This window comes from Astyanax mexicanus, chromosome 4 (assembly GCF_023375975.1).
Source record: "Astyanax mexicanus isolate ESR-SI-001 chromosome 4, AstMex3_surface, whole genome shotgun sequence".
Classification (NCBI taxonomy): Eukaryota; Metazoa; Chordata; class Actinopteri; order Characiformes; family Acestrorhamphidae; genus Astyanax; species Astyanax mexicanus.
In genome coordinates, this window is record NC_064411.1 from 44624490 (window position 1) to 44650054 (window position 25565).

Below are 25565 nucleotides of genomic sequence, written 5' to 3' on the forward strand. Positions count from 1 at the left end.
AATTAATCCGACTGAGAGACGTTAGCGCGCTCTGCGCCTGTGCGAAGTTGTCAGGCAGGATAAATATTTGATGCGTTTGGACAGCTCCCCTCTGCTTTTTCTAATCTAAATCGAAATGGATTTGTGAGCAGGGCTCGTGTTCCAGCTGTTGGGTCAAGGGGGCCGGGTATAATCCGCACCAAATCAGCCACAGTGCCCTGGCACCCCCCAGGCAGTGGCGGGAAAAAAAAACAGAAAGCCACCTGTAATCTGGATTCAATCCAAGCCCAAAAAAATGAAAATGCTTTTTGCCCTTGTGAGGACTCGAGGAATGCGGCTGATGCAATTCACGAGCGGTGCATGTTCTAATGGAAGCGCTGCGTGGTTTGTATAATATTAGAGAATACAAAAGCCATGGTGGGGGATGCTCTGCTGAGAGGGAGTAATATACATGTATATACACACACATGCACACAAACAAGCTCCACACAAATACACTCCAAAAACACACTCAATAAAAATACACTCCAAAAAACTAAAATAAAAAAAAAATAAAACAAAAAAAGCAGGAAGGGAGATTTTCTGTAAATTAAAACAAATGCCAATATGGAAAAAAAGGAATGAAAAAGAAGAAAATCTCATCAGAGAATGAATTATATAATGGCTTCCACATGCAAAACCCTCAACCTTTAATCTGTACTGGGGCCAATAGAGGGATTCTTGCATTAGTACTTTTTTTTAATGCCATCCAATAGCTTTAGATTATCCATGGCACCAACCCCCACCTACTCCTGCTCCTCTTCACAAGCACCACCCATCTCTGTCTCTTTCTCTTTCCATCTTTCTCTCTCTCTTTTCCCCCCTATAGCAGTGTAATAGAGTGTGCACCGAAAAGAGATTATTTAATGGTTTTTTTTTTCTCAGCCCCCTGAGAAAACATGTTTAACACTACATTAAATCTCCTGTCTGACTGTGCAATCTTCCTCCCCTCAGGACTAGTCAGTCTGCCAGACACAATCATAATATATATCTCACTTGTTTATAATTTCTCATGATTAATTTGTTGTTTGTTTTGGTACATGCTTTACTCAGAGGCTGATGACTTCTGGTGAATTCTTTGGACTATAATTCTGCTGCTCTTTACAGTAGATGAGCTGTGCTGAACTATCAAGAACTGTCAAGATGCATTATGAAGTATTATGAGGTGTTACTTCAAGGGACAGTTGGGAATATGCACATCTGTATAGGTTGTGGTATAGATGATATCTTGTCAGTGATTGTGAACACCAGCTTGGCCAGTGTGCTCATGGCAAGGCAATGTAAATTCTTGACGAGAGTTTGACCAATGACTGATAGCTTGTGCCAGAGAAATGAGGCATTCCATTTCCAAATCTGTGCAGGCATTTAACATTAGTTGATCATGTAGATCAGGTAGATTTTCCATGCCATGATTTGATTGGATGAGATTTATGCCAGATTCACCTGAATTCTGTTTGCATTGACAATTCTAGCCAGACACCGCTGGTCATGGAAATTGCCACCCACTGCTCTGCCACTTCTGTGATGTATTCTGGGTATACACAACACTGTTAATCCATGAATGGAACGAATGGAATTCAAAAATGGAATGTCCTATCCATCTGACATCCACTATCAGGCTTTGCACCAGCTCCAAAGATAATTCACAATACCTTTCCATAAGCATGCTGGCCAGTGTTCTGCTTCATTTACAAGAGAACATCCACTACTCAAACAGGTCACGTCTTAAGTAACACAGTAAAACACAGAAGAACACACTTTACACATGCATTTGTGAACAAGCTGAAAGATACAGAAGTGACAAAAGTAATATTACAGGACTTTACACTAATTCATGATTCATATTGTGCAGTGTTATGCAGCTCTGGTAAGCACTGTAGTGCTTGAACCAGCCTTCTTTTCATAGCTCCGGCATGCTTCTGAAGATAATATTTAATGTGCTACATAATGTTCCTTTAAAACAAATAAAGCAGATCTCTATGATATTGGTCTTAATGCACTTATGAGTTATTTTGCATACTGTTTTTATCCTTCAATTCTATGTCTGATACGATTTCATAAAAGATTATTTTCTGAGGTGGAGGAGGGGAGAGTGGAAGAGAGCGAGAGTGAAAAAGGCAGAAATAGGGGGAGAGAGAAAGCATTCCTTTTACCCATAACACCCTCACCCTCCTCCTCATGCCTCACTCTATCTCACTTGCACCCATCTTCCTGCGCCTGTTGCCACGGCAACAGCACAGGGGCAGAAAGAGAGAAAGAGAGAGAAAGAGAGAGAGCAGGAGAAGAAGGGAAGGAGGATGGAGCTGGTGGAGCTGTTAGTGTACGAGATAACGAGCGGCTTCATGAGACCTGCACCTTCTCCATGATAAGCTGCCTTCAGGAAAAATTCACACACCTGAGAACTGCAGATCTACAGGGTATTCATTTCAGTGAAAACACAATGAAAAATACATCAATTAAAAATAAATATAAAAAATACAGCGCTCCAACACCTCTGTGCAGCGGCCCATGAAATGAAATTCTGTTCAGTGAAATGCGCCACCACCTCCTCCTGAATGCAGAAGAGACTGAAGGAAAGCAGGGTATCTGCAGATCCTTACTTTGGCTTAAAAAGATCCTTACTTTGACTTTCGTTAATCGATATAAAAATGCCATATCTATAAAAAGAGACATGTCTACTCTAGCAGGCTCTAACAAAACTGAGAGACAAAACAGAACTTGTTGCTAACATTAGCTTAGACTGGTTTTAGAACTGATGGTTGAGCTGCCACATTTAAGGTGGAATTTAAGGTGGAAGTCAAAACTACTAATGCTAACTTGTTAGCTATAATAATGTATACCCAACTAATCCATTATTACATTTGTTGGCAAGTTGTTGTAGCCCTCATTTAATGTACAAATTGTTTATTTTGGTAATGATATCCTCACCAGCTAAAGAAGGTTCGTCTCTCCATCATTTCTCTCTCCCAGTGCAGTGCAGCTAGCGTTAGCTAGGTAACTAACTAGCAAACTAACTAGATAACTAGGGAGTTAATAAACCCCAAATTAATGTTTAGTAACATAATAAATAAAGCTTTTAATGCCTAAAGCTTTCAACTTAACAGATACAGACTGTTTACCCCTTAAAAGATACTAAAAAGCTGAAAAGGCTAGCTTTACATGAACTAGAGAGCTGAGATAACCAATCGCTAGCATATGTCTGCTAATCTAAAAGACTGGCTGTGGCTGCATTTCTCTGTACATTTTACCTGTTTTTAATCTTGCTATAGTTTTTTGAGTTGTAGATAATGGAAAAGGTACCATTAGCAAACACAGTTTCTTGTGGAAATAAAACTACTCAACATTACATTACAGTGATTCTTAATAGAAAGAGATCACTGCATCAGTCTTGCATCTGCAGTCCTTGGTATGTCCATATTTGGTATTCTTTGTCTAAGATGATTTTTTTAATGGCCAGAATAAATAGGCTTTTCATATTTTTTATTTTTTTTTATTTTATAAGAGTTGTAATGAGAATATAACTACATGGAAGATAATGCTACTGCACACTGAACTGTTGTCACACTACAGCAGCACAATCAGTAGTAGTGGGCTATAGTGGTTGTATTAAACTGACTGTCGAGCTCTGATAGTATCATGTTTTGGTATATTATACTTTTTCAATATAATTTAAAAAATCATAGGTATTTAAATAGGTGAAACAAAGTTCCTTCTTAATCCTGGTTCTGAGGTAGCGCTGCCCGGCAGGTTTTAAAGTTTATATTACTTATAACTAATTAACTAACTAACTGAGCATTTTTTGCTTAGGCAAGCTAGTCGTGCTACAACAGGAAAGCACTAAAGCAGGACAGTGGTATGGGCAAATATGGGCATAAACAACATGGCGGCGACTTCAAAATGACGGCACGACTTCAATGGCCTGTAATGTTTATTGTTAAATTGTTAAACCCTGCACTGAATTTCGACCATGATACTAACCAGATCTACAGTAACAAGCTATAAACAGGTTCTACTGTAAGAATTTCTTCATGATACAGTAGTTAGTATTGCTGTGCTTCCTACAGAAATGTGTTATAGTGTAGGTTTAGTTCTAAACATGGAAATATGCAGCTAAAAAGCTGCCGTCTGGACTCCTACAGAGTCCTACAGTAGAGCTGTAGCCCTTGGCGTTCTCAGCTGCAGCTATTCTGCCAGCTTTTAACCATGACAGCCTGTGGTCTGAGATCCTCATTCATTACACCACGCAAATTAAAAGCCTTTGAGAATCTGGAAAACCTGTGGGGACAGATTCCAGTCCGTGAATAAATTAATTACCCTCACAGCGAATGAATTCACAGTTCTGCTGATTTTGCCTTTCTTTTGCTCTGTGGTTTTTGAATCCACAACACTGTTTTCACCTTATCCTCTTCGAACTGGGATACAAAAACATGGAAATGGAATAGGAACGCCGCCTTTGTGTGTGTGTTCCATTGTGCTGAATTAATAGTAGGACAGTGCATGTGACTTCTACATGCATGTGATTCCTTAGCACATAATGTGCTCCTACTGTAAATGGTACTTCTGATGGGGTATAACGTATAAAACATATACACCATGATTACCATGTCAAAGATTCTGATATTTTACATAACCCTTTACATTATGTGAAGTTTGTTTGCACCTATAAACGATTTTTCACATTTGCAAATAATTTTGTGCAAGAAGGGAATCTTATGGAACCAAAAAGGTCTCACAATAATATCAGAAAAAGATATTTCATATTTTGTCAACATCGTTTTGATGTTTATACATCCAATTCTACATTTCAGCACTTTTAAGAACACATCTCAGGCCTTTTTAAACAAATTTTATCTCTTTTTGAACACATTTCAGGCATTTAACACATTTTAGCCCTTTTTGAACACATTTTAGCTCTTTTTGAATACGTTTCAGCTCTTTTTGAACACTTTTAGCCCTTTTTAATACATTTCAGCTCTATTTGAACACATTTTAGCTGTTTTTGAACACATTTAGCTTTTTAGCGTTTCAGCTTTTTAGAACAAATATCAGGCCTTTTTTGAACACATTTTTGGGCATTTTTAGAACACATTTCAGACCTTTTTTAGAACACATTTCATGCCTTTAAGAACACATTACAGGCCTTTTTAGAACATATTTTAGGCCTTTTTTAGAACACAATCTAAAAATGTCTAAGATAGTTTACCACTTTCTAATGTTGCCATTATTTCTCACATCAGTGTATGAGGTGTTATTGTGTCACACTTTGCAACAATATGGGGTAACTGTCAAATGTATCGTTTAAAGATTCTTCTCAAACTCTTTATTATGCACAGCACAGGTCAGGACTACAGGCAGGACAGTCCATTATTCATACCCTCCTTTTCTGTAGCCATGCCCATGCAACATATGCAGCATGTGGTTTTGCAGGGTCTTGTTAAAAAATGCAGGGATGTCCCTTTAAAAAAAATGTTGTCTTGAAGGCAGTGTATATTGCTAGCTGTAAGTAGTCAGTGTATGTTTCTGCAGTACTGTGGCCATCACAGAAGTGTACTGACACAACCCTGTACCATGACAGGCCCTGGCTTTTGGACTTGGTTTCATATGTTTTCACTGTGTGATGGTCCATCCCAGATGCCTTCAAGCCTAGAGAAGTCAATTCCTATTCTGGACATGGTTAACATAAGAATTATGTTTACACAGTAAAGTTTTAAGGCTTTTTAGACTTGCACCCTTGCCTTTTACACAGTGAAATTTCTCTCAACTCCATGATTGAATCTTTTACTGATTAAATAATTATGCACAACAACAAATTTAACAAATTAAATTACTTTCACCAGCAAAATGTCATGCCTGACTGTAAACAGGCAGAGAGAAAATAAGAGACACTGCTGGGATGTAGAACGAAGCAGTAAAATTTATTGAAATAAACAACAAAATAAACAATATAAAAGAGGACTAGAGCAACACACTAAAGTCGGGCAAAACTGAAAACAAATATAAAACACTGACAAAGTAAACAGGACTGGGCCAAAAGAAACAGGGACTAAGGAATAAGTGGAACGGCCAAAACAATAAAACCAGGAAGTAGTAAGGGGAATGGGGAAAACAAAGGGAGCACTAGACTACAAAATAGCAAACAGAAAACTACTAAGCAGAGCTTAGGAAAATGGCTAGACTAAGAAAGTAAACAGGGCAAACAAACAAAACAAGAAATAAAACAGGGATACTTAGGCCAGGAGGAGTCCAAGGAAAAAACAGGAACTAGGGAAGTCAGGCTTGGGAGAACGCTTTGTAGAGTAGCAAACAGGCTGGAACCACAAGGAACCACAGACCATGAGAGCGACCAATACTCGGCAACAGCAGAGAGGAGCAGCGTGCTTATAAGCAACTCTGCCCAGGTGAAGCTGATCTCTAATCAGGGCTGGATGACTGCATGAGCGTGCCCTGATTAGAGGAAGTCCATATATGGGCATGGAGTGCCTCTCAGAGTGTGTGTGTGTATGTGTGTGTGTGTGTGTGTGTGTGTGTGTGTGTGTGTGTGTGCTCTAATTAGGGGTCCTTATTTGGGCATAGGGTGCTTGGCTTGGCTGGACGGGCCTGACACAAAACATGAAATCTTATCAGTTCATACTGTCTGCAATGAAATACAAGACAGAACAAATGTAAGAAACATTTTTGTAGAAAACACTATTTTTTATATGTGTTATGCATGCCACAAGACCACAGTTAAAAAATTGGTAAATATCTGAATCATATGAACGAGTGTATGATTCCTATCTCAATCAGATAGTTTGTTGAGGGCTGTTTTGCTCTGTGAGTGTGAGTTTAGGGAAAACAGCAGCAAGTCTAGGAGAATGGAAGGGCGCCCGTAATCCAGATTAAAGCTGCTGTTCTGGAAATCCCACTCGCCCGCATCCTACTACAGTCCCGCCAAAATCGCACATGCCAATCCAAGGAGAAGACGGCTCTGTGCTATATGCAGCTACAAACCGTGCTCTTAATCACCCTCCAATCAAATGAAGAAGCAAAGCTGTTATTGCAGTGATGGCTGCTTTAAAACTCCACTAGTAAGTAGGAGCTTGACGAAATTAAACCATTTTTATTTTTAGTTTTGACAATATAATGAATGTTATCTGAATCGTAAACTCTTTAAAACTAATATCAGTACCAAAAAGTTTTAAAAATATTCATAGTACAGTAAATATTCAAACTGAAAGGGTAACCACAAAAATCTCTGAAAAAAGACCACTTACAAATTATGAGTTTCTTTGATTTTGATAAACCTCTGGAATATAATTAAGAGAAAGGAGGATGATCACAAGCCATCAAACCAAGCTGAACTGCTTGAATTTTTGCACCAGGAGTGGCATAAACTTATTCAAAAGCAGTATGTAAGACTGGTGGAGGAGAACATGCCAAGATGCATGAAAAGCAGGGTTATCCCACCAAATATTGATTTCTGAACTCTTAAAAATGATGAATATGAACTTGTTTTCTTTGCATAATTTGAGGTCTGAAAGCTCTGCATCTTTTTTAGCCTTTTTTTATTTTCTGCAAATAAATGCTCTAAATAACAATATTTTTATTTGGAATTTGGGAGAAATGTTGTCCGTAGTTTACAGATTTTATTTAAACATATACCTATAAAAAGCAAAATCAGAGAAACTGATTCAGAAACTGTATGCTGCTATAATTTAATGATTCAGAATTTTCATGCATTGATTCAAGTATAGATTTAAACAGAATAAAGAATAAAGAACATTCAGCTGGCTATGCAGTGGATAACTCTCAGAGCAATAGAATAATAACAGCAAAATCTAAAGCTACAGTTCCCCTAGAGAAGTCACAGTCACAGAGGACTTAAAACATACCGGTATATGAAATTATTACGAAATATACAACCTATAATGGTTGGGCCATCATAGCCACTGTTGTTCCCAGTGCATATCAGTGATAAAAGCTGAAAACTGGGTTTATTGTACAACAATTGCTTGATAACCACTACCACCTTCATGTGAACCCTGTGCTTAGACTCTGAAAATAATGTTACTGACGGACAATGTTGTCCATTCATACAATAATAGCAAACATCCACTGCTTTTAAAGCAGCATTACTGTATGTAGCATTTTATCATAAAGAAACAGCTTCAGAATTATGTTGCTCCACTAACTGTAATAGCATCACATAGCATCACATTTATTGCTTCTCTGCGTTTGCAAGGCTGCTAAATGCACCCTGTAACTCAGACAGAAAGAGAGAACACTGTAATGTTGCGTAAAATCATGTAAAATCTGGTAATATTACTCCACATGCTTCTTACTATCTCTCAGCTTCTCCAGAAATGCATGTGTGAAATGGGGTTTCTCAAATTATGAATTACAAGCAATTAAAAATAAATACTAATTCTCACATAATGCTGTAAATGGCAAAATTGTTATTAGTGTAACATTGTAGAAATTATGACATGCCATAACCATAGCCACAATATACCATAAATATATTAAAAATTAAGTGCATTTTACTCTTTACAGTAGACTACTAGAGGCTGCTTGGCTGTGGGTTGACTGTGCTGATATATGCATTAGTAAATAGCGCCATTGTGTTGGCAGGCATATCCCATCATTTGTGTGTGTGTGTATGTGTGCGCTGAAATGGGATGATAATTGATTAATACAACAAAAAAAAAGTGTGTGTGTGTGTTAGTTTTAGTCTGTGAAGAGTGTGATGAATGCTGGTTTTGGACTTTCTGGTTCTGCTTCCAGCATTGGCAGACTTTAAATGGACTTAAATATGTGTGTGTGTGTGTGTGGCTGGCCATCTGGCTGTTGTGTAGTAGTGATAAACACATGGTTTATCAGCACTGCCCAGTGCATCCACATACAGTATGCCCACACAAGAAGAGCTATACATACGGCTGCATTTGTGTGTAATATGAATCATAATTGTGTGACTATTTCTGTTTCTGTTTGTACAGAGCTGATTGGATGTGTGTGTGTGTGTGTGTGTGTTAACAGTCTGTTTAATCAAATGCTTTGTAACACCATCCCTCTATTTGACTAGCAGCAGCTGCTATTGCGTAGGACTCACAGTCAATCACAGACACACACACACACGCTTGTATAATGCCAGACTAAGATACTCTGGTGCCCTTAACCATTAGGCCTTGGCAAGATCAACCAGGTATACAAAAAAATACAAAATGAAATGTCTTAAGCCCTGTTTGGACGGGATTAGTTTCTCAGGGGGTCCTGGGGTAATTTTCTCTTTTATGGGGGGTCCTCTGTGATTTTATTCCCTTCCGAAACGATCATGTATGTGTTTTTTGATGTCATGTGACCGAACAAGCCAAAAAACTCACTGGTCCTCCTGTTTTTTCAGCTGTGTAAAAAAAATGTATTAATAATTAATAATATTATTTATATATAATAAATAATGTTTTTCACAGATGTCCCCCTGAGAAGCTAATCCCATTCGGATAGGGCTTTAGTAGCTGTCAGTAATATTCCATAATGAATATATTTATGTTCTGAACAATTTTTCAATTTTTACATAGTAAGAATTCATGTGTTCCAGGTATTAATTATCAAAAATGACCCAAAGACAATATATGTACCTTGGTGGTATAGCAAATTATTTTCTGATATTCTGAACAGTAGTGATATCACTTTCCCTAATGTTGGGGTAATTCTAGGTCATTTTCACTGCTGTTAAACATGGTGGTGGGTACTTATTTAAACCATAAGACAAGTAAAAAGTTTAAACACTGGGTAGTCTGAGAGGTAAATTAAATGAGGTGCACCTTAAATGTTGACATAAAGTCATTGTCACTGACATGCCCATGTGCTACTGGGAATATTTCTTCCATAGTTGTTTGTATGTTCCTTTGGACAATTCTAGCCAGAAACTGTAGATCACGATCATTATCACCCACTGCGCTGTCCACTGTGGGTGGTAATGTGAGTCTTCCATGACACATGCGACACTGTGGATTAAGGATAGTTTAATGTCCACACAACTTAAAATGGAAATGGAATGTTCCATCTATCTGAAACCCACTATCAGGCCTTGCTTGCCTTGGAATGAAACCAAACTCACATCATACAGGTGTGGGTGTTCCTAAGCTATCCCCTGAGGTAACATTTCATGACAATTTTATATAATACTATCTCATGACTCATGGCATGTCAGTTCTCTAATATAATACTAATGACCAATGCTCAGCCCTGGAACAGACACACTTAGCGACATATACATTTGTGACACAATGTTCATTCTATGTTTGCTGGTTTTAATCAGCAGAGTGGGTGTACAAGTACATGCATAATTTGCATGTGTGGCAAACCGTGTGTGAAAACATTACAGAAAAGGTAATTAAACCCATATCGGCTAAACTGGGAATTATGTGTCAGACTGGTTCAGGTGTTATTTTTGTGGAGTGGTGTTTGGGTGGTAATCGCTACATTTTAATGAGGGAAAAAGTGGGGTAGCATGGCAGGCAGCAAAAACAAATATGTTAATGAAAGATATTTTTTTCCGGAATGCATGGTTTTCTAATTTTTCTAGCTTTTTTTTTGGATGGAAAATTGTCAGATGTGCACACCTGGGCTGGGTTTCACCAAATCTGCAAAGTCCTTGGTTACTACCAGTTGGTTTTAAACTATCCTTTTTCTAAATCCGGTTGCACCACCAGTCTGTATATCACTTTTACATTATAAAAACAAATATATCGATCAATGAATATGCCTTGTAAACCCGTTTTTCAACCAGATGTGTGTGTGTGTGTTTGCATTATCTTGTCTTTCAAAAGCATCTCAACACCCAGTGTTTTTTTTCATCCAGCTTGAAACGCCATACAAACCATATAATGGCATTCATTGGTTCAGTGTCAACTTATAACTGGTACACACTGGTTAGGTGTAAATATTTAGTAGCTACCAACTCTTAAGTATATACTAGTTTATGTGGTGGAAGTTGTTTTAATTTAATAATGCATTAATCTAGATTTAGTAAACATTTACGTTACAGCTGGCCTATGTTTGAATTTATGCACAGTAGGTTCATCCAGCCCCTGAACTTGTAAACAGTGTGCTACTGCTCAATTACATGTGTTAAGTTAGAGATATAATTGCTGTGCAATACACACAAAACCGCAAAAGTGTTGCTATGTTTGCATTGTTCAAATTCGGAAACCCTTTGCCATGATTTTCAGCCTTAATACTGTATACACAGAGTATCATGTCCCATTGCTTTTAGCATGTTCCATTAAATCTAAAGAACACTGCACTGAACTACTTTGCTCTGTTTGCATGGGAAGTTCTAGCCAGAAGCTGCCAGTCATGATCATTACTAGCAACTGCACGGTCCACTCTGGGTGGTAATGCCATATTTTCTAATTCACACCTACTCACCATGAGCATGCTGGCCAGTGTTCTATCTCTCACAAGGTGGGTGGGTGTTCTCAAGCTATCCCCTCAGATAACACTTCATTATCTTTTGACATACTGTTATCCTATGACTTTTGGCATGTCAGTGTGTTCTCTACCAGCTGAGTTTAAGGAAAATGTGAATGTGATATTAATAGTTATACATGACTTTCACACTGGACACACACACACCTGGGAAGGTTTATTCAAAGACATAGAAAGAGAGGGTGAACTGTTTTTGTTTAAGTTTAAAAAGAATAAGCCCTCAGGCAATCCATGCTAATGGGAAACGAAGCACATTTAGGATGAGGCAATCTTCTGAAATAGCGGTATGTCTCAGAATTCTACCTCATTCACATATTTAAACACTGAAAATACAAGCTGCATTTAAATATGCATTTCAAGACGAATTGGCTAATAGAAAAGTCTAAGATTTCTTGCCAATCATAGTTAAAGCTGATAAAATAAATATCACAATATTTCAGGGTATTATTGTGATAACCATATTCATGGCGATATTATAAAACATTGAATTTTAAAGAAATATTTCTAAAATACACTACTGCAACTACTGTATCGTCATGGGACACGATACTTGTTCTTGGCCCATAATATTTGACATTTTTCTGCTTTTATAAAAATAAACTGTGCTGAAATGCTCACTCGATCAGAGGGAGAGTTTCTGCCGGGAAGCTGAATCGAGCTGTGTGCATTTTTAACCTGGGTAAGCCTGGTTGACTCACAGACTCAGGTCCTATTAAGAGCTTGGCCTCAGTGTGCACTCGAACCGAGGAAACAAACAAGGCCCCCAGTCACTTCAGGGCTAGGCTAATCTCTTTTATGTTCATTCTACTCTCTTCCTCCCTGTATCTCATCTTTTCCTCTCTCTCACCATTGCTGCATTTTTCTACTCAGTGTTTCTATTTATATATGCTTTTAAAACCTTTTAAAACATTTTCCTTAAAGAGGAAGTACGTAACTTTGATTTGGGGGATTTAGTGACCTCTCTGGTGAAAATGTGTAATTGCATAGAGCATATGGAGGAGTATTTTAATAAAAAACACTGGAATACTGGAAAAAATACTGGACTGCAGCTTTAAAAACATTTTACAGCATTACCGGTAGTGCTGTGTGATATGACAATAAATATCGTGGGGACTATAGAAAAGTGTCTATCGTGCTACCTACCTTCTATCGTCCCTATCGTTTCTACAGTAATTTAATCAATTATTCATGCAAATATATAAAGTAGGCTACTATGAAATGTATTGGCGTGGTCACTTTGCATAAACTCTTTTATATAAGTGATAATAAAATAATCTTCGCAAAAAAAAGCTTCATAATGTGGTTTTGGACATGACTCGCGTGTATTTGACAGACACATGCAGACACGCCGGTTTGCGACATGCTTTACGTTATTAAACTCATGAGAGCTGAACAATGGGACGCATTGTTCTTTTAAAAAAATTAGCTACTGCATCTACTTCATCTGTTTTCATTTGATAAATATATATTGCTGCACTAAAAGGTAGTAATTCTCATTTGTGAAAGTTTGGTTTAATGTCACTTTGAAATAAAGTGGTATAATAATGTGGTATATCATGATATATATCGTTATCGTGATTTTTAAAAATTCATATCGTGATATATATGATTTTTCCCATATCGCCCAGCACTAATTACCGGTACTTTATATCTAACCTCTATGTGCTGCATCTGCAACAACTGGTTGATTGCCACACTATAAAATACTATTTATATCTCAATCTAATAGTACACCTTTGGGCCTTCTCGTCCAACATCAGTGTCTGACCTCACAAATGCGTTTCTGAAAGAATGGCCAAAATTCCCATAAACACACTCTTAAACCTTGTGAAATGTCTTCTCAGAAAAGTAGTAATAGCTGTAAAGGGTGGGCTGACATCATATTAAACCCTGTGGATTAAGTATGGGATGTCACTCAAGTTCATATGCATGCAAAAGCAGACAGATGAATACTTTTGGCAGTACAGTGTATAGTCTATCTACTGTCTTTTGGAGCCTCAGTAAAGGATCCTGATTTAGAGAAGCATGCATGGAGAGATGAATGAAATGATTAATCTCTATGTAAGTATGAGCAACTAGTAAGAGCAACCATGTAAGCAGTGGGTCAGTCTGTGGTTGAAAAAGTTAAAACATGAGCAGATTACTCAGTTTATGAATGAATAAAGAGAGGCTCTGAAGGAATGAATGAACGTGCAGCCATTAAAGGAAGTTAATAAATGCCTATAAAGTATGATTTTTCAAATCTCCACATATCTGAATATATAATTACAAAGTGTGTTACAACCTGGACAATGCTGGGCATTTGAATCAAATAAACATAGTTAGACCAAATAATTCCTTAGTAACTGCTGATAGTAGAATAAGGCAAGAATTTGGTTTAATTTATTTTGATTATAAAATACAATTTACAGCAATGCAGCTTCTTTTGTATATCTCTAATTATGAGAGCCGTTTTTGTTTGCTGCCTGTGAAAGTCAGTTTCAGCTGAGTTTTAAAGGTGATTCATCTGAAATATCCATATTCCAAATATAGTTCTTCCAGCTGGAGAAAGAAAAGGCTTTTAACTTTCTTTTATCACGCTTTCTGAAGACATCTTGTAAATCTAACTGTTTTAAGACAACCAGTTTGAGGCTGTAAAGAGAAAGAAGAGAAAACAACATAGGATCTGATTTTATATCTAATCTTTACCTCCCAAAAACAACTGTAGCAGCTACATGTATACACTAGGGGTGTCACGATCTCGATATTTTATCGAAATCGAATCGAAATGAGGTCACGATCTCGAGTATCGAAGTCAAAAAGAGGATCGACGATCCCTCCCGCGCGCGCTACGCAAATGGCGCGGCACCAACACAGCGCATCCTATTCATTTAAATAGAGATAGCCACTGCATGAGCGCAGTCGGCGGGAGTGTGATCACTGTTTTTATCTGTCCAACGGGGGAGGGGGGGCGGGGGTTGGGCGCGCAGGTTTTGTATCTGTATCTGACGGAGGGGTGGGTGCGCGCAGGTGAGAGCGTGTGAACTCGCTGAAATGCGTGTGTCAGTGTGACTTGAGAACACTGACTATAGATCACAGTGAGGTGGATTAAAAATCTTAAACTTATAATTGACTACACCTGTTGCTTTCCATTGAATTAAAAAAACATCTTTCTCTCAGATAAAGTAAACACAAGCGTGTTTCTGACTAAAATAAAAGCTTTTCAGGAGAGATATAAGTTATGTGTAAATATTTATAAGACAATACCCACATCACTTATCTAACCAGCCTGTACTGATTTCTGCCCCCCAATAATGCTTTCAATAACCTCTTGTAACCCCTGGGAGCCAGGGGTTACACTCTAATAGCCTTTAATAGTCTTCAGTAGCCTTTAAAAGACTTACCTGGCGGCCGTGGTGTGTCCACTAAACTCCGTAGTTATAAACATCCTGAGGTTAGCAGCGCGCTAACTGACCTGTTTATAATGTAATCCGAGCAGTGCCTCCGTGTCGGCTGTTCTAACCTGCTGCTGTTAGCTGCTTGGGCTGAAAGATGAACTGTAGTGAGCTGTATTATCCGGTTAGTGGGGTTAAAACCTTTATTTGTTTACAGAAACAGTAAAAACGGACTGGCTGAGCTCTGTAGCCCGTGGCTGGGCTGTACTGAAGTAGTGACTGAGTGAAGAGAGCGGAGCTTGTGCTGCTGCTGCTAGTGGTTGGATGAAGAACTGCAGCTTCATGTAATGAGCAGTTTCACCAGCCATCCACACACAGCTCTGAGAAACTGCTTGTTTTAATAGTGCACACTGTTGCTACCAAAAAAAGTCACTAGATGGCATTACCATATATATCTTAATAAATAATAATAATAATATTTATAATATTTATAATAATAATAATAATAAATATATTATTTAAATTTTATGAGGCATAAAATAATAACAAGAAAAAAAAAAACAAGAAAATCGAGAATCGAATCGAATCGTGACCCTCAAATCGAAAATGAAATCGAATCGAGGATTTAGAGAATCGTGACACCCCTAGTATACACACAAAGGCATAAAACAGTATGTAAAATTTAAACTAAACAATATACTGAGATAGACCATCATCATACAGTGGAAACATGTACTGGAGTCACACCAATCAGTATTCCGAATGTATTCCCTATGTGCTCCTTGTTGGTACAAGTCTAAAAGCCATGTTCTTCTTGTACTTCAGTTTTAGGCTCGAACATGTGCTTACATCTCTCCACACTTCAATAAAAGTTAAAGAATTGGAAATTATACCACAGCTAAAACCGACCTCGCAGTGTGATTGGCTGAGAGGCATTTAATGAGTGCTAATATCTTCTGAAACAATCTCATTAAGTATCAGTGCACACCATTGGCTTAAATGGCATTTCTAAATAACACCCAAGTGTAAACTTTTTGAATGATTTTTTTTAATGATTTCTTCTTAGTAAATTAGTTATTTCTGCTCCAAACTGTTTTTAATGCCTTCTGGTGCTATATATGTGTGTGCAAGTGTTTGTGTGTGTTGGCACTGTCTAACACTGGTATGCAATTTGGTGCCATTGCTGACAATCAGTTTGAAACATATTCTAATGAAAGGTAAAATGTGCCAGCTTTCCTTTCAGACAAAATAAAGAAGCACATGATAGCATTCTGCTAGCATGAGTCATGCTATCAATCATGTCTGACTGTACTACATCATTAAGGTAGGTTAGCTTAGCTAAAGTAGGTTCAGTTAGCTTTCCGGTTTGAAACAGTCTGAAATTCTCCAGAATGACATTGAATATACTTGTGATAAACTGTAATAAACAGTTTTAAAAGACACCAGTAAATCTAAAAATGTGCTTAAAGGCAGCCATTATTCCAGTCAATTCAATATACTTAGATGCTGAATTGCAGGAATTATATACCTTGATTTTGGATCACCAAGAAAGCTATTCATTTATCTTATGGACATACAGTAAAATCATCTAATGGCTTAAGTTTAGACTTAAGTTTGGTCTCTCATTAAATAGAACACAGATATGGAATTATTAGAGATCAATCTTGTTTAATGTAATAAGGAAATGGAATGCCTTTTCATTTTTTTGAGTTGAGTTAAAAATTGAAAACCTGAAGTCTACTCTACTGAGGTTAATTACACTCACATGCCAAAAGTCATGGGGTAGCAGTATAAATCATTAACTGATCATGGAGTATTGCCTCAGGGGACAGTTCTGGAACACTCACAGCTGCATAAGTTGTGAGGTGTTATCTTGTAAATGGGGCTGGACACTACCCAGTCTGCTCATGGCTCAAGACTATGTGAATTCAGTCAGTGCATCAGTGCAGTATTCTTTAGCCTCCATTGGACATGATACTACATCTTGTCTCATGCCATGTGGCACGTCTCTGTATGCTACTGCAGCTAATTCTCATAGGATGGAAATGAAAATGAATTTGCTACCATGCCAACATGCAAACAGTTTGATCAAAAGCCAAAGGAAGAAAAAACTAAACCAAACAGCCATTTTCAAGGCCACGGTTTCTGGGAATCAATGTTATGCTATAAAAAAACACATCTGTGTCCAAAGTATTTATAAGAGTAAAAAAATTCCACATGAAGATCAGAACAGTTCCTGTGTAAAGATAGGGTTACATCTACTTAGATATAGATTAATTCAATATAATTTTATACACCAACTTCTAAATTGCACAGATTTTACTCCAAAATGTCCCTCCTTTGTTTTAGATGAGGCTCTGTTGAAGGAACGTTTCTGCATTGCACCTGGACATGCCCTAAAGTATTTCCTTTCTGTCAAAAAGTCGAAACGAAAATACCTTCTTAGTAGAACCAGAGATTTGTCTTTGAGAAATTTTACTTACGCAGATTTTAGAAATAAATATGCTCTAAAATTTACTGAAATTATGCTAATTACTGCTAAAAAATATGTGTAGCACTTAAATGGAAATCAGAAGCCCCTATACCTGTTTGGATGTGGCTTTCCGAACTTAAGAGTTGTAGACACCTAGAAAAAATAACTTATAAATTAAAGAAGAATACTAAAGTAACACCTGGCAACCATTTATTGAAAGTTATTGATCTCAAGGACATTCCAGTGGACCAGATAGAAACTATACAGGCCTAATTATATATAACTGCTCTCCCTCCTCTTTTTTTCTCTCTTCTTAATGTTTCCTTGCCATGTGTTCTTATTCTTATTTGTATTATGTTTATAAACTTTAAAATCAAAATAAAAAGTTTTTTTTTAATCAATACAGTTTATCTATAAACTATGTTTCATAAATCAAAAAGTAAAAAAAAAAGCAGGAAATCAGATTTAAGTACTTAATCTTATTGTTTAAAGGCTTTAGACAGCAAATGCATTTTGGGAAATAGCCTCTCGAGAAAGCGGCCTGTGAGTGGAAGTGAGCTATTCATTATGTACAGGTGGATATGAAAGGAGTATTGCTTGAAATGTTTGGATCTCATCTGTAATGACTAATGGCTATATTAAGCTCCCTCCAATAAACAAGAAATCATAAAGGCCCCTCTCCATTTTAGGATTCGTAAATGGAGACCTGCTGTAGACTGGACTCCACTACGTAACCGTTCACAAATGAAAACCATGAACCTGTCTGCGTAACATAGAGCGAACGCATAAATCAAACTGATCACGATAAAGCAGCAGATCTGAGCTGTTAGCTTTAAGCAGACCAGACTGTCTCAGACGATTCGGCCCTTAGCAACCGGCATTCCAGCGTCTGAACTCTACTCAATGACTTGGGGCCATGAGAACGAGTGTAGTTCAAGTGTAGTTCCTTCAGAAACTATGAGTATATTGGTAGTTTTGAACAGAGTAGGTGTTGGTTGCTAAAATGTTACTAGGTGGTTGCTAAGGCTAGGTTAACACAACATTTTGAATTGTCACCGAATTGCTTTTTTGAGTTACCAGCTAAAATATAGACATATAGATGGTTGAGGTGTAACAGGTGGAGAAGATGCACCAGGTGCCCCATTGTCTTTTTCGTCTCTGTGGCATTAAGTAGTGGGACAACTACATGCCATGGCGAACACATAGTTTTAGCTTTTCCCATTTTAACTTTAGCTTTAGCTCTCCAGGTTTAGCTTTAGCTCTTCAGTACAAGTCTTTAGCTTTAACTTTAGCTAAACTTTTGCTGAGGTAACATTAACCCACTTTTAGAACTCTACATTCTACATCGAAATGATGGTGATTCTGGTGAAATGAAGCAGATATTTATTACATTTTGGAAAGTTTAGTAAGATATATTTTTATTGTTAGCAATGTAGGCCCTGAGGATTATGATTAACTTAATTAGAAAGAAAAGGCATTTAGGCTCTTAGAGGCTTTAAGAAACACATACCTGTTCCATATGTGTGACCAATAGGCTATTAAAAAGAAGCTCAAACTAAGACACCTTTCTATGTACTTTTCCTATCGGACAGTTTTGGCCACAATAATTTTGTTCAGCCAACTACTACTGTGAATGCAAGATAAATATCAGAATTATATTGGTATCGGCCGATCTGGCCAATCTTTCAAATCGATTCTTGCTGATGTATGCCTGACAAAATAAAAAATAATTCTGGCTATAATTCGCAGACACTGGCTGTGCAACTTTAAAATATATTTTTTAATTTATTTATTTATTTATTTTATTAGGTATAACGTTATAGTAGGGCATCTAGTCGTTCTGCCGAATCTGCAAATTAATACATGTGTAATATCGTATATCGCCATTGGCCCAGAATTCTCACATCAGTGCATTCCTAACACTTACTGCACAAAAACAACACCACTTATTTAAAAGCTGTATGCATGCACAGTATTCCTGCAGTGGCACCAAGAAATATCTGTACAGTTCTTCACTTAGAGTTACTTATAATTCAAGCCGTTTGTGTGTGAATAAAAGGAAGCATGGTTCTGTAAATTCTTGAATGTTTAAAATTTGTATTTCTGAATTCCTCTAGCTGTTTCAAGCTAAAGTCACAGTACACCATGCTTTATTCATAACAAGCTCCTGCACCCTTCAAATGATCCCGAAGCCCAACCTGCCTTATTCTGTGTTATATAAATTTTTCTCCACTTTTCAGGAAGCTGTGCAGATTCATGCTCCCTGCGGAGAAGCCCAATTCCCTTTCACGCACACGAGTTCTGTTCTTGATTGTCCTCCTGGAGCAACACATTGACTCATTCTTGCTCTAAATAAAGCGGTTACACAGAGATTCATTCTCCTAAGGCATGACATAATAGCATGCATGAACATGAAACTGGCCTGAGAACAAATAGAAAGTCGGATAAGTCATATAAAGGATGCTCCTTTCGAGTCAATTTAGCATGTCTTCAGGGCCACGCATGCTTTTTAATATAGTAAAGTGAATCTCACAGTTGCTCTTTGTATTATTTTTACACTGGCTTTCATTTTTAAAATAATATATATTTTATTGTCAGCATTTTGCCATACTGGAGACACAAGGTTTTGAGTTTTTGCACAATGATGATGCAGTTAATGCTTACAGATACATTTCAGAGTGTTATTATGGGATTGCTTTGCCCTCAGTAGTTTTGTTTAAATGCTTACTGTACAAACAGTATTGCCATTATCCACAACCTGGACAACAGAAATGTCTAAAATGACTTGGAATAACATTTTTACTTTTTACACACACCTCTACTACAAGGATAGAAGGTCTCCTGCAAGTTGGCATTTTGGAGATCCATGACAGTTTTAACATTATATGATATTTATAATAGAAGCTAAAAAACATTATGCAGAGGTTCTACACTTACTTCTTTAATCCTTGGGTGTTCTTAAGTGTCAAAAATTACCCACCACCATGTTTAACAGCCGAGAAAATCCAAAAAATGATCTTGTTTTAGCTAGGAATTTAATGCCTTTTCCTAGAGTGACTCCAAAATTAGAGAGAGTGAACATCAACATTATTTATATTTTTATGAACTCCATTAAAGATATACACCACCCACCAGGAAATACATACTGTATTCTGTAGCCTTACATTAACACATGTTCAGAAGCGTTGCTGCTGACTTCTCTGGCCTTTTAGGCATCTAAAATGTGCCTACTATGATGAATTAATATTGGATGTTGAATCCAGTATTCAAACATCTTTGAAGCATAGTAAGAAGAAATGGTAATGTAAAAAAAAAAGTTGAGCAGACAATTCATACTGTCTTCAATTAAACTAAACTCAACTAAAACTTGTATTTTCCATACTGTGCCAATTTTCCCTTATACTTTAGATATGAGTTTAAACATAAATATAAACAGTATCAACAGAAAGAAAGAAACATGCTAAATTACAGCTTTTTTTTTAAATACTGGTTCTTTACAGCACTAATAAACCCTTGCTTATTAGAGTATAGAATTGAAGTAGCTGTTCTTGATTTCCTATTGTCTAATTTCTTCTTTTAAAAATGTAAAACCTCATTATATGATGATTATGTTGTTTCCTAAACTGAGCTTGATGTAGAGGACAGTTGAAATGTTGTAAGGTAGTCCTAGAGGTCAATGCTTATCTAAAGGCATGAGGATTTTCGCTTGGAAGCAACATGTTCTTTGTTTTCTATTGTCTAATCAGATTCTGGTTGAATCCCATTCTGTTGTTCTAAGAATAGATCCAGGGCTGTGATTTATATTTAGCCGAACAATAGATGTCATATTTCTCTGTAAATCTTGCAGTGTATTACAACCTGTAAGAATGATGATATACTGTATATCAGTATCAATATTAAAGATCACTACTATTATTATTATTATTATGCCCTGATGTATCAAATTGTGAAGAAAGGAAAAACATAAAGGGAAATGCAGTAAAAATAAAAATCGGAGGAGGAAAAAAGAAGTAATCTATGTCACATAAGGTCTTGCTCTTGTCCGTGCCATTAAAGCAGGCATGCTGGGTTCGAGCCAAGCCCGGGGGAGCCTGTGTTTGCTTCCCCCAGCATGCGAGATTAACTCAAAGCCCCACCAACATATGATCAGCCAGGAAGTCACTCACTCGGCCATAAGCCACCATAATGGGCCAAAATCTACAATGCAAGCGTGTACTGAGTGGCCTGCGTCAATATGGCTCTTCTGTATTGCAGCTTTCTTGTCATAAAGACTGGATTTATATCATATGGAATGGTGGGAATTTTGATTTACTTTTTCAAATTGATGAAGCTATAGATCCACCACATGATTAAACATTATTTTTGAATTTCTGGTCATAATAGATTTTCTATTTTAGAAGATTTAACTAGTTAAGCAAACTGTATTTGTATCATTTTTAACCCAATTGTCTCCTCAATGTAATTGAGCTGATTTACCAACACAATCACTTCCAACTTTAGGAGAATATGGACAAGGGCAAGCCTTCTCCGATACATGTGAAGTCAACCTGCCACCAGTGCAGCATCAATAGGCAGACAATACTCTCGGAGAAAGCATCAGATCCCCAGCTCTGATACATCAACTAACAGACTCCTGTACCAGCCAGCACCACATTACACCAGGTTCACTAGATGTTAATGGTCCAATGTGATGCTATTAATAATACACTAAAATATATGATTGTTTATAGATATATATCTGTTTCGAATACAAAAAAGTTGTAGCATGCTGCATTTGGTTTATTTGACATTGTAGGTGATTCTATGCACTCTGTGATTATGTAAATAGTACATATTACCTACATTGTGATGGTGACGATACTAAAAATATCTTTCAAAAGATTATCTTTCTATTTTATCTGTTTATCAATTAGGGATGTTCCAATCAGGTCTTTTTTTTTGGTTCCGATTCAACCTGCATCTTTTAAAAATCTAAAATCTCCAAAATAGATTCCGAAACCTCCTTGATATTGGTGGCTTTACAACACAATGGTGTGCTCTAAACACAATGGTTAAAACAAAGACTGCTGATAGCCCATCCTTTTGTCTGGATCAGCCCTGATTTCTAATCAATCAATTGTATTCTTTGCTGTTTGTCTGTTAAACATGGTGGCAGGTCCCTCCTGACCCTTAAAACAATTCATGGGTTTTGTACACATCTTTAAACCACATGCATGACTGTTTATTTTGTAATGAGTAACATAACATAAAATACTCGCTATTGTGTTTCAATCAGATTAAACAGAACAGGTGGTGAATCGGTGTGCATAATAAGCACAATAAGAGTGTCTTCCTTACCTTCCTATCATAGTAGAGTGCTGCTGGACAGCAGCCTCCAGGAGGCGTTCCAAGATGGTCCATTCCCCCATGGTTGGATACAGGAGGCATCCACCAAGCACCAGGTAGTGACTTGAGGGACCACTGGCGTTCTCCTCAGGTTCCTTTGGTTGTCCTCTCCTTGGAGGTAGGGTAGTAGCAGCAGAAGCAGCAGCGGAAGGGAAGGAAAGAGAGACAGAGAGGATACCTGGCTTTACCGGAGGTTCTTAGGGTTTGAGAAGGTTCAAGTGCCCATGTTCATCATCAGGTTCACCAGGTTCATCTTCAGTCAGGGCTGGTTCTTCTCAACCAGGCAGTAGCCGGCAGATAGTGATGCAGTCTGATGAAAGCACGAGGAAGAGAGGGAGGTAGAGGAGGGAAGTGGAGGGATGCTCCACTTGCTTGTCCTGGGATGCCCCTTGGATGCACCCCCTCACCCTGTTTGCCTCATTTGAGTATGCTTGGGGGGGCTTCACCTGCACTACCCCCTGAACTACCCCAGCCTGACCTCGCCCTCACCTGCTTGACCCCTCAACTGTCCACTCAACACATACACACACATATACACACAGAGCAACCTGCAGCACCCTGCCTTTCTTTCTATCTACCATTAACTACACACACACACACAAATACACAAACACACACAAATACACACACACACACACACTCAAACACACACAGTCATCCTCTCTCCTTTATCTGTTATAATCCACCAGGCACGTTTACCAGACAGCACCAGCACTGCATAATCAACCTCATACACACACATACCCACAGCCACACACACTCACACAGGACTCAACCAGCACGCTGTCAATTATGCATCATACACGCATCTATCTGCACGATCACTGACACACACTCACACACACCTTCTCCTTTGATCTTCCTCATCTGACCGTCTTTAAACGCGTCTATCAGACCTGCCTCCTCTCCTCCTCTCCATCACGCGCTTCTCTCTTCTTCCTTTTTCTTTCTTTTTTCCCTACCTGAGTGTCTTCCCTGTCTCCCCTCTTTCTCTCTCTTTTTCTTTCTCTCCTTCCTTCTTTCTCTCTCTCTCTCTCTCTCTCTCTCTCTCTCTCTCTGCCTCCTTCCTTACGATCCGGCTGCACGAGCCTCTCTTTCTCTCCTCGCCACGCTCGCGTGGCCTCGTGCACCCTCCTCCCTCTCTCTCTCCCTCTCTCCCTCAGCCCCTCCTCCTGTCCTCCACTCAGCTCGAGCTCTCTGTCACTGTAGCTTTACACACTCTCTCTCTCTCTCTCTCTCTCTCTCTCTCTCTCTCTCTCCGAGTGTATGTGCGTGTATTACCCTATCTTACATTTTTTATTTAAACTGTGAACCCAAATCCTACACTATATGGACAAAAGTAATGACACCCAGAGCATCACTGTTTTAACTGTTTTGTATTCGTTTTGTTATTTAATGTATTTACTTTTACTTGTTTTGCAGTTACATGGACTAAATATGCTGCAAAATCAAGGTCTTGGTGCGTTACTGTTTACGCAATAGACAAAACAATTTTGTTTCCACTGAATGTATGAATTCTTTTTGTTATTCTTGCAGTAGTATATTCATGAAAATAATTTTTAAAAATGTCAATATTTCGTCATATTGCTAAGAATATACTTATTGCAAAAGTACCCTAAAATATTGTGATATTAATTTAGGGCCATATCACCAACATCTATCTATCTATCTATCTATCTATCTATCTATCTATCTATCTATCTATCTATCTAATCTATGCATATATTATCTATCTAACCTATCTGTGCATATATTATCTATCTATCTAACCTATCTCTCTATGCAAAAATTATCCATCCATCTATCTAACCCATCTAAGCATATATTATCTGTGTATCTAACCTATCTAAGCATATATTATCTGTGTATCTAACCTATCTATCTATCTATGCAAAAAATATCTATCTATCTATCTATCCATCTATCTATGCATATATTATCTATCTATCTGTCTATCTATCTATCTATCTATCTATCTATCTATCTATGCATATATTATCTACCTATCTAACATATCTATCTATGCAAAAATGATCTATCTATCTATCTATCTATCTAGCTAGCTAGCTAGCTAGCTAGCTAGCTAGCTAAAGCTACCTATCCAGCTAAGTTACACTACAAAAATACCTTTGTGACCTCCGACACCTAACCTCTAACCGAGTGTGCAGACAGTATGTTCACTTTGGTGGTGGACTGAGCTGCTGTTAAACCTTGGGAAAGAGCTAGGTTATCTATCTACTAACAACAAACAAACTACCGTTAATAAACAATAAAAAGCGAGTCAGGAATCAAACTCGCGAGCGAGTGGCGGCAAACGAGTCAACGGATTCTTCGCGCCGTATTAAACCCGAGACTCCGCCTCTTTTTGAAACGTCTCTGTGCGTGATTGGCTCTTGGCGGCCAACGGCGTACTTGACGATGATTGACGGCTCACTCCACCAATGGGGACAGAGGTAGGAAGGAGCAACCGAGCAGAGTCAATAGTATTATATTATATATTCTAATATTATATTATATAAAGTACTATATATTAGTATAATTTTTATAAGCATTTATGTATTTATTTATTTATTTACAGGTGTAACAAAAAATACACTAATATATAGTACTTTATATAATATAATATAAAGTTATATCATATGGTTTTGGGTAACTTAATCCACACTGATGGTTCTCAAATTATCAGGCTTTTAACAAACCTGTCTTAAATTCAGATTTTAGCATGTTGAAGTAGGGAAAACAAAATAAAGAGCATGTTGGCCCCTACCTCCCTATTGCTAAAATACCACTAACTAGGCTGCAAAACTAGGCTTGCCTTCCCTGCTGAAAACAATCCAGACAAAAAC

At 37.7% G+C, this 25565-nt stretch overlaps 1 protein-coding gene across 1 annotated transcript in view; it reads right to left on the reverse strand.

Moving 5' to 3' along the window:
- Nucleotides 1-25014, reverse strand: part of LOC103038690 (gap junction delta-2 protein) — a 41822-nt gene extending 16808 nt beyond the window's left edge. Inside the window, exon 1 of the mRNA XM_007232299.4 lies at nucleotides 22672-25014. Coding sequence (XP_007232361.1) covers nucleotides 22672-22742 — 71 coding nt within the window. The 5' untranslated portion in view covers nucleotides 22743-25014. The remainder of the gene's footprint in view (nucleotides 1-22671) is intronic.
- Nucleotides 25015-25565: the final 551 nt, after the last annotated feature.